The 10630-nt window shown below is 44.1% G+C and overlaps 1 protein-coding gene across 5 annotated transcripts in view; it reads left to right on the forward strand.

The window, feature by feature from the left end:
• Positions 1–10218, forward strand: part of LOC144762368 (epoxide hydrolase 1-like) — a 294492-nt gene extending 284274 nt beyond the window's left edge. For all 5 annotated transcript variants that reach the window (XM_078647530.1, XM_078647533.1, XM_078647532.1 and 2 more), the window contains 2 exons: positions 6348–6473; positions 9546–10218. In XM_078647530.1, the coding sequence (XP_078503656.1) occupies positions 6348–6473; positions 9546–9747 (328 nt within the window). In that variant the 3' untranslated portion in view covers positions 9748–10218. The remainder of the gene's footprint in view (positions 1–6347; positions 6474–9545) is intronic.
• The last annotated feature ends 412 nt before the right edge of the window (positions 10219–10630 follow it).

Raw genomic sequence — 10630 nt, forward strand, 5'->3', positions numbered from 1 at the left:
TCAGGGGATCAACTTGCCAACAGAGCCTTTGGGATTGAGACCACGTCAGTCCCTGTGCCGGTCTCTCGCAGCCCTGTGAGGGGGTCCAGTGTCCTGCGCCCCGCATTGCCTTGCAGCGCGAGTCCTCCCGGCGCCGCTCTTGCCATCTCAGCGGCCGCCGAGTGAAGGACTCGCTTTCCCATCAACCCCTGCGGCGGCGCACCTTGACGCCGTCATTGGAGCGCACGGAGGCGCATTTAAGCAGCAGTCACCCCCGGCGGAAGCGGGATCAACTTGCCAACAGAGCCTTTGGGATTGAGACCACGTCAGTCCCTGTGCCGGTCTCTCGCAGCCCTGTGAGGGGGTCCAGTGTCCTGCGCCCCGCATTGCCTTGCAGCGCGAGTCCTCCCGGCGCCGCTCTTGCCATCTCAGCGGCCGCCGAGTGAAGGACTCGCTTTCCCATCAACCCCTGCGGCGGCGCACCTTGACGCCGTCATTGGAGCGCACGGAGGCGCATTTAAGCAGCAGTCACCCCCCGCGTCGCGGGAGCGCCCGGGGCTAAGCCCGGGCAAAGGGCGGGCCGTCTGTGGCCGTCTGTGGCCGTCCGGGGACGACGAGGGACGGGACAGGCCACCCCCCTTGGTCTGCATGTCTATGATACCACACACAGGTACTGTATTCTGGCCATGGCGAATTAGCTTAGGGCAGTGGAGCCTTTGAAAGTTATTCGCTAGCACGCAGGAGGACTGGCAGTAACCAACGCCGATCATTGTTGTGGCAATAAGGAAGGAAACCACAGGGGAAGGATGTCCACTCACCCCAACACACGCTCGACCGGGATTAAGTCTTCTAAGAGAACAACCCCTAAGTCTACACGGGGGGAAATAAAGGAGGTAGTCCAAGCAAAGGGGAACAAACCTACAGCAATTGACCTAATGCTAAAAAAAGTTACCGGGGAAATTGAACGAATGGAACGGAGCTTATCCTCTTCGCCCAACCTCAATGCCATCACTCAAACACCCCCTAGAGACGCTTCTTTGATTATTAGCATAAACGCTCAGGGCAGTGTGTCACAAACAAACTATGATACAGGGGAGGTCCCTTGTGCTCAACTCTCAGGGCTAGAATCCCCTGAACTTATTGACACGGCCCCACGGAAAGCAAGGAAGCGAGTGGGGAGGAATAAGGGTCGGCAGAGGAAAGCACCCCCAAGATCCAATTCCCCAATAAGCCTTCAAGAATATAACTCATTAGAAAATAATTCCCGAGTGGATACTATTCCCCCAGGGTGGATCGAGCAAGTAGTAACAGATATTAAAAAACAGTTAGAATCCTTCATTTCGGCACAATTAAAACCCATCACAAGCAAGGTAGATAAATTGTTGTGTGAGTTCTCCAAACAAACCAAGGCATTAGAACACGCACTTGTAAAAACTTCCACTGACCAACCACAATCGACGGAGGAAATCACAAATGATAAGGCAAAATCAAAAAGGGCCCAAAATAACAACTGTGTTAGCCATGTCCAACAGGCTATAGTCCAGGTTCATGAGGCCCCCAACTCTGGCCAAAACCCCAAAGGGGGTACAAATGATAACTCTAGAGGGAGACAAAACCTTGGTGCGAATAACACTCAGAGGGAGAAACCTCCCATACATCCACTAATGCAATGGAGACAAGATAAGCGACCACAGAGAGAAGGGAATCACAATCACTGTTATACAGACTCAGGCACCACACTTAGATTTACCTCCCGAGGCGAATCCCTTTGTAGTAATCTTTGCAGGGGTTCCTGAAAATAGACCCAATGATAGAGAAACACACCCACAATTGCTTTCAAAAATTTCTAAATGGTTGAACATCCACAGACCCTTAAATAGCGGGGTAAGAGGAGAGATTCTAAGCGTAAGAAGGGTAAACTGGGTTGGGGGGAGAAAGAAAGATATTAGAGGAGACTGTATAGTCGCAAACTTCATGGACACTAGTCTGGTAGAGTACATCCTGAAGAATCCCAATATGAACCAAACTAGCATGATTTGTGCCCTCCCACTTGGATATTTTTACCCAAGGACACGAAACAACAATCGTGTGGAGGAGGAGGGAGGATGGACGCTGGTTAGATCACAGCGCACACATAGACCTAGACTAGCAAGCCACCTCGAACAGACCTATGCCCAGCGTGATTACCCTCAATGGAAAAACAGATATGCCCCATTTCAATCTTTAGAGGATATAGATTGACTCAATTTCACTCCACCCACTAAAAAGAACTCTACAGGAAGCCCAGACAGTAGTAGTCATCTTGGCCCACAAGCAGGGATTATAGGGGGGAGTGAGGAGATTATATCAACTAGGGGACTAGATTCACCCCGGCCGCAGAGGGAAAAGGAAAACACAACTAAATTGGATTTACCACCAGATGGGGTGGTGAGTGCAATTGAAACCCATAAGGCAAGAGGCACGGGAAAGCGGGAGGGCCTGAGCATTCTATCTTGGAACGTTGCAGGGTTGGAAGCCAAATTAAAAAACAAGGAATGGCTAGAATTTATTAAATGTTTTCATTTGATAGCGTTGCAGGAAACATGGGCAAGAGACTCGGTCCCATGTCAATTGGAGGGCTACAAATGTTTCTTTAAACCCGCACAGGGCACAAATTCGGGAAGAGCAAAGGGAGGCTTAGTTTTATACGCAGACTTAGACCTGAAAGGTTCCTGGTTATATACTGATCACCCCTCAGATAATGTACAAGCAGTTAGACTCACTCATCAGGGGGAGTGTCTACTGTTTGTGAATTTCTATAATTCCGGTCCGGTGGAGGGAAATTACCCAACCTTAGAGCAGCTGGAGAGCTGCCTATCTGGGGAATTAAATCAAAGGACGTCGGGATTGAACCAACTGTCCTGTTGATGGGGGATTTTAATTGCCATCTATGCCCCAAATTATTCCCCTTAACTCCCGATTGGTCAGCTTGCCCCCTAGAAAAGGGCCCCCACTTCTCACATACTAAAGAGGGCATATTATTGATGAAGTTACTAGACAACTTTGCCCTCACTAAGGTTATGGATCTAGCTGCTTATAAGGCAGGCGAATCCCCAATACCAACATTCAAGGGTAAAGGCGGGGGGTCTATAATAGATTACGTTATGATATCCACCTGGGCTAGGGAAAGGATCATAAATACCAGGACAGAGTGGAGTCCCTTTAGCGATCACATCCCTATTATAACAGAAATTAAAGGGAATGATTTTATTAAAAAAGTACCAGGGGTGATCCAACAAGCAGAAATCCAACCAACAGATCAAGGGAGACGCCTAAGGTGGTCAGTGATTAACCCCCAAGATTTTTATGTTAAATTAGTTAGTGAAGGGAAAGATCACATAGAGACCTGTCTAGATGTCACAATAGAGGGCAGAGGAGTAGTAGAGGCGTTTGAATCCTTAACTAAAATCACAGAGAAACTCCTGACAACTAAGAAGCCCGTAAACCTGCAACCCATGCCCAGATGGTTTGATGCCAACTGCTCTAAAGCGTTAAGAGACTTAAAACAGAGCCTGAAAATGATACCAAGGGACAAAAATGAAATCATTCGCTGTAGACTGAACTACAAAACCCAGCTTAAGACCAGAAAAAGCACCCTCCAAAAGGAAATATGGGCAGACTTAAGGGAGGCTGGTGAAAACAAGGACTACATCCAGTTCTGGAAAATTATAAATAAACCATGCTTTCACGATTCAAGTTCACCAGTCATCAGCTCGAACATTCTGCCGGAACAATGGATTGCCCATTTTAAATCCCTTTACAACCGGCAGGATGTAGACATTGGTGACGGAATATGGAGGGGGCCAAGGGCGGAAAAATTTGAATTATCCCTGGATGAAGTTCTTAAGGCAATCCTAGGGTTAACACGAAACAAAGCCCCGGGCCCAGAGGGAACCCCCCCTGGATTTATATCTCAGCAACACGGACCTTTGGGCCCCAATAGTAATGAGAGTATTGAATGCAGCTATCAAAATGGGCCTGCCGAGATCATGGTCCACTGCGGTGATTGTCCCGATCTACAAGAAAGGCTGTAGGGACAGCCCGCAGTGTTACAGACCAATCTCGCTTATCGACGTCTCTGCCAAGGTACTGGGGAGGGCACTTCTCAACCGCTTACTGGATTGGACTGACACCCATAACATCTTGGTGGACACTCAGTATGGGTTCAGAACGGGGAGGTCAACCACCGACCAGTGCATCAACCTGTACCTGCTTACTGCTAAGTATACGAAGGCGTCTGAAGGTACCATGTATATGGGGTTCATGGACTTAGCAGCGGCGTTTGACAATGTTAACAGAGCCAAATTATGGTCGATTTTGTTCAAACTGGGAATTGACCCGGATCTTATCAACATCCTGAGGGAACTTCACTGGAACACCACTGCCAAGGTCCGCTACAGTGCGGGGGGGGTGAGCACCGATCCCTTCCTGTGCTCGGGCGGGGTCAGGCAGGGGTGTATCCTTGCACCCTTTTTGTTTTCCCTCTATATAAACGGCCTGGAGAGTGACCTTATAGCATTGGGAACTGATTGCCCAAAGGTGGGCTCACGTCATCTGCCAGTACTTTTGTACGCCGATGACGCCGTCCTCTTAGCCCGGACGGCGGTCGGCCTGCAGCTCCTAATCAAGGGTTTCGCAGATTTCATGATGAAATTGGACTTATCTGTAAACATGACAAAATCCTTCATCATGATAGCGGGGAAGAAACCTCAGAAGAAATTCGTATTTAAACTGGGGGATCATGTCTTGGACAGTGTTAAAACATTCCCATATCTGGGTCTTTTATTCGACGAGAAGCTCAAGTTCGCCCCGCTGGTAGAGGAGAGGGCGAGGAGACTTGTCTCGGCTAATGAGCCATATTAAATTTTGCTCGTCGATTGGGAAGGTGGTCACCAGAGCAGGTGTTGACTTTGTACAGATCAGTCAGCACCTCAAAGACTATTTACGGAGCTGAAGTCTGGGGTTTCAGAGACGCTCAACTAATCCAAAGCGAGGAAGAGAAATTTCTAAAAAAATTGTTAAAACTCCCGCCGAGCACCTCCGCTGCAGTAACACATAAGGAGCTGGGAATAACATATATAGCGGACTTGATTAGACTGAGACCTATACTGGCCTGGATTAAAATTTGGTTAAATCCCAACGCGGAATTATCCAGACAGATTATCCAGGATTGTTTGACGAAAGAAAAATGCCTCCAAATCCCCTGGCTAAAATACATTAAAGATACTCTGGGGGAAATAGATGAACAAAGATTATTTTTGGACCCATCCCTGGTGAACATATACACCAGTAATTCGGTACAAGGGCAATTGCTGGACAAATTTAGTGGCAGGAGGAGCGAGCTTGATTCTATTAAATCCTCGGTAGTTGCTCACTCCTTAGTCTCGAATCAAGTTGGCATGGAACCTTACCTCTTTTTATTACATAGCCAGCATGAGAGGTTTTTAATGACTCGTTTTAGGCTCAATTTGTTGCACCACAAGTTAGCTCTTCCATCAGGGTTTACTGCAACAATTGAGCAGAAGGGTGCCTCCGGCTGCGACAATAGGTCTCCGCTGGACACCCTTCATTTTGTATTATTGTGTCCTTTTTTTAAAATACCTCGTCAAAGATTTTTAGTCGAGATTTTAAAAGACTCCAAAATAATCCATGCCAAATCTGCCTTATTGTTTCTGCAAAGAGCCACTGAAATGCGAACCCTATGTGCCATTATAAGCTTTCTTAAAACTGCTTTTAGATTGAGAAATACCAGGGGCTGTTGAAATTAGCAGGCAAGGGAGGTTTCTATTATGTGATTCGGGGCTTTTTGTATGTTTTTTGCACTTTGGTCCTATGACTCTCAAAAATTCTTCTTTTTTAAAGGTGATGCCCCCTTTCTTTTTTAATGATATGTTGTTGAGAAAGTTCGTGACCATGTATTTTACTGTGATGTATTTTCATGAAGGTTTTTAACTTTCGAAATAAATAAACAAACTGAAAACTGAAACTATTCAGTTCTCTTGTTCTTAAACTCTTTAACATGTTATCTCTCTGTGACCTGTAAAAAGTACATCAGTTGCACCACTAATACAATGATCAAAATATCTCATGACTTGATGACAACTGGATAAGGCCCAGCGTGTCCAAGACTGATTTCATCTTACATTTCCTTACAATGCTTGTTCAGATACTCCCTTGATAAGGCATCTACATCACTTTTATTTGGGCCACAAATTAGTTTTGGATGAAACAGATTACCTTCCTAAAGGCCTGTTTTTGAGAAAAGTACAGATAAATGTGCATACATGTTTCTTTAAGGTAATATATTCCAACGCTTTTTTTCTGTTAAGGAACTACTCTCTGGACGAACTTTTAACCTGTATTATGATATACTGGGTTTCGGGCTCCATCGTCTCCTCCATGCGTTTCTATAAGGAGAACCTGGGAGAAGGTCTTGGTCACAAGAAGCATGAGCGGTGAGTATGTCCGACAAATTTGTTTTTTTTTTTAATTTTCCTGTGTAGCCTTTCTCGTAGCTAAATGATAAGTTAAAAACAGGAACATCCATTTTAAAAATAGGTAACCCATTGGTTGGGGCATTGACCTTGCTCTGACTTCGCAAATAGTGTTGCCCAGTTTGGAAATTGATTGGCCATTGTCCATTATTTTATGATCAAGAATGATTAACCATAACATTTAGAATCCCAGTTTTACCCATGCTTGTGACGGTGTGGACCCAGGGAAATAGGAAAAATATTGTAGCCTTTCTAGGACTTTCATCAACAGCAGACATAACCGAGAAGCGTTTCCCCTATCCCACTGCCCACTTGATAGGGAGAGGACGATTGGCAAAGGTGCAACATAAAATAAGACCAGTAAGCATGAGAAAGCAATAAGAGTGTTGGCAGCGAGGAGGTAAGAAGCCTGACAGAGGCGAACTAACTAAAAAAAACCTGGTGGGGGAGTAGAGAGAGGTCGGCCTTAGGGGTATCATCTGTAAACTTACACCAGGAGCAAAATCAGTTCAAGTAGACGAATCGCTGCAAATCCCACAGGTGATCTAGGGGGTAGCACCAGTATCTGTGAAGGGAAACAAGACAGCAGAAAGCCACAGGTCCCCAAATTTGCAGTGAACGGAACTGGGTGTCTATTTAGGCTAGAGAATAAATGGAAGTGTGTAGGAGAGGAAATAATTAACAATGGAGTAACCACCAGGAGGGGCAGAGGTCGCTGGTACATGGTCCTGGTGATGAAGTGTAAAAAGTGCACAGGCCTCTAATTGAGGGCCCTGGTAAACTAATCTTGGAAAAAAGCCCCCCACACCTGACTTTGCCACTGCTGATGACATACTGAAAACTCGAGGCATTTCCTAGCGGCCCATCGATCTCCAAACTGCACAGAAAATTGCATAAGATGAGTGACTGCATTGCAGGGAACAACAGAGGCCCAGAAAACATGGACATTGACTCACCACTAAAGTGCCCCGGCCTGCAGAAGTGGCATCATGCACTTTTGGTTCCCGATGACATCATAGAGGTGACACCTTGTCCCACTCTCAACTCAACAACCTCCTATTTCCTGCTGAGTCTTACTGGGAAGGACACACTGTGGAAACAACAGAGAGTTAACAAGACTTGTAGTGTGTTGTTTATTTTCTGTTCTTGCTGCTATTTTATGTCCCTTTAAACCATAGGTAGCGAGGACAGTGCCAGGAGTACCAGAGGTCAAGCAAGGGGTAGCCCAAGGTACCAGAATTGGTACCCATGACCCAAGAAATGGAACAATAGATACAGTCAAGTTCTCAATGAGCAACAAGGGATAATCTATCTTGAAAGAACACAGAGCACTGACCTGTATAATAAAGCAGAAATGCTAGAATCCGTAAGACCGGTTAGGTTCATCGGCTGCAGCCCAGACAGAGTCGACAGACCTTTTTAACTGCATCATTTTCTAATAGATTCCTTTGACAGTGAAGATGACCTACCACATATAGAAATTTGCTGTCAATTGTAAATTAACTTAAACAAAACAACCCAGGAGGCAGATGGAGTACTTGGTATAAAAGTGGGTTGCGCAGACTATAAAAGGGCAAAAATAGAGCCCTAGAACCAAGCGAGGCTGAGACCTACTGAAGTCCCTGGTGATGCCTAAAGAAGATGTGAATTTATCTTTAACCTTGCTATCTCGCTACCGTGGTCAACCTGTTGTTCGGTCCTCCACACCTCTAGGGATGCACAGAGACTATAATAGACAGACCATGGCGAGAAAGGGTTTTGGGGTCTCTTCTAAGAGCACCTACTTTTAAAGTTTTCCACCTTTGAAACACCATTACGCGGGAACTCGCATTTTGTATGGAAAAGTAGCACCAACCTAACTAGTGGAGAGGGAAATAGTTTTTACAATCAAAACTTAGAAGAATTTGCTCACTAACCTGGTGCAGAGATTTCTCGGTCATCATTTATTTATTGAGACTTTCAAGAATAGCATAAGGCAATCGGTTCATCATCTTCTCTCTGCATCAAAGTGCTGTGTTCTACAAGAACAAACTTCTGATGTGGAAGATTGTTATTGCATAACAGTGGCCCAACATGCAGGTAGTTTGCTCCCTGAGCTTCTGGGCCATTATGTGGTCTCCCTGCCAGAGACCTCCAGGTCTCATATGAAGATTCCAGGTAGGGAATACAACTGACAGTCGGCCTGCCATAAATAATTCAGGGTGGCCATCACTATGACACAGCAGTCATGTGGGCGTTTTATTTCACTATTTGGACTTCCACAATTTTGAATTTCTATAACTTTGATGTAGTACGTACCTTATATGTTTGTTGGATTTTTGTATTTCAGTTTTTTAAAGTTTTTAATTGTTCTTATTCTATTAAGTTATAGCCATATTGAATGTTTACTTTTTAATATTTAAGTGTACATTTTCCCTTTAAATGTATATTCAGGAGTGTGATTCTATGCACATATATTTTCTCTCTCACATTGAAAATGTATTGCAAATGTAACTAAACAGGCAAAACTCTGCGCGACCATACTCAACCACTATCTTCCATCTGAAGGACTAGGATCCCACATCTGCTTCTGCTAATTCTTTACATATCAAATACATGTGACATGGAGTATAGCCATTACCAAGGAGCCAGACTTTAGGGCGCACTTCAACTAGGTATTTTGTGTAATCCCAAATTTCTGCAATTAAAAAGAACCTGCAGTGGAATAAAAAACCAAAAACTTTCACTTTTCAAGTGAAAGTTTGCACCTGTAGGCATAAATAACATTGTGTGCCCCTTAGATTGGTGGGCATGACCACTACCTAAATCGTGATGATTTCCATTTCTATAATAAACTAAACAAATATATCATTAATGATGAGAGATCAATGTACTGTTGGCCAGCGTCTTACTCCTATCTCAACTGTTGTTTCTCAAGAGTGCCTAGAAGCAAATACATTAGACAATGTGCACTGCATAAACAACGAAGGTACACAATGTATTGCATGGTCAGTGAGGAGTAATACTTACAGTTCCAATTATATTTGTTTGCAGAGTTAAAGTAAAAGTACCAACTGGAGTTGCATCGTTCCCTAAGGAACTGGTACACGCACCTCCCGCGTGGGCGGAGAAGAAATTCACGAATATCGTCTCATTCACCGACATGCCCCGTGGTGGACACTTCGCAGCTTTTGAGCAACCAGAAATTCTGGCCGCAGACATCCGGCAGTTTGTGGGGAAAGTGGAAAGAAAGTAACTTCTAAGATGAGAAGGGTGTTTCTGGTACACAGCTCAGCTGCCGTGCATCTAGCCAAGTGTGCCCAACCTCTGTACCGGGCCAGTCATTTAATCAACCAGCGCTGTAAGACAGGAAGTTTAAGAAGTTAGCAACTTTCAAACAGGAAATGTTTGGGGAACATTGAGGAGACTGTTTTGGAATATACTGTAATCATGTAATCTTACAAACACAATGTAAGGTAAAGAATGCATATTCTAGTGTAGACCAAATCACCATAGCAGACATTGATTCTAATGTAAATGTAGTTTCCTAACTTAGCAATATCCGTTTTAAGACTTTCTGCATCTCAAAAAACGATATCTATAGGCCTTGTATGTAATTCTTTTCTGTTCATTTACATTAATGTCCTCAGGAGAGATGTGCTTAGTTTAAAGCCTGCTTCAACAAGATCATTTTCTCTATGCAAAAATAAAGATTTGTCCTTTTCCAGCCTTTGTGTCTTATTGATTCTACTAATAGTTACAAAGATTACAACATATTTACTTTTTAAATACCTTTTGATGTGAATGTGTTTTATTGATTCTACTAAGAGTTACAAAAATTACAAAATATTTTTTTTTAAATACCTTTGATGTGAATTTAGTAATGTTCCACAAAGATTCTGACGCTTAGCAGAAGTTGCTTTCAGAACTACTGAAGATGGCTTCATAGTGCAAAGTAACCAGTGAGATGTTCCGCAGAGTATCCTTTAAACCATGTTTGATCGGTGTTGTATGGCCTGTTCTGAAGTTAACTATATAATTCAGCATACAGCAAGTATTAAACTACTAATGGAGAAGAACATTAAGCATGTGTAGTTTTAGGTCCAGGCAATGTAATTGCTTATTAAAAACAATAAACA

The sequence above is a fragment of the Lissotriton helveticus genome, chromosome 6, assembly GCF_964261635.1.
Source record: "Lissotriton helveticus chromosome 6, aLisHel1.1, whole genome shotgun sequence".
NCBI lineage: Eukaryota > Metazoa > Chordata > Amphibia > Caudata > Salamandridae > Lissotriton > Lissotriton helveticus.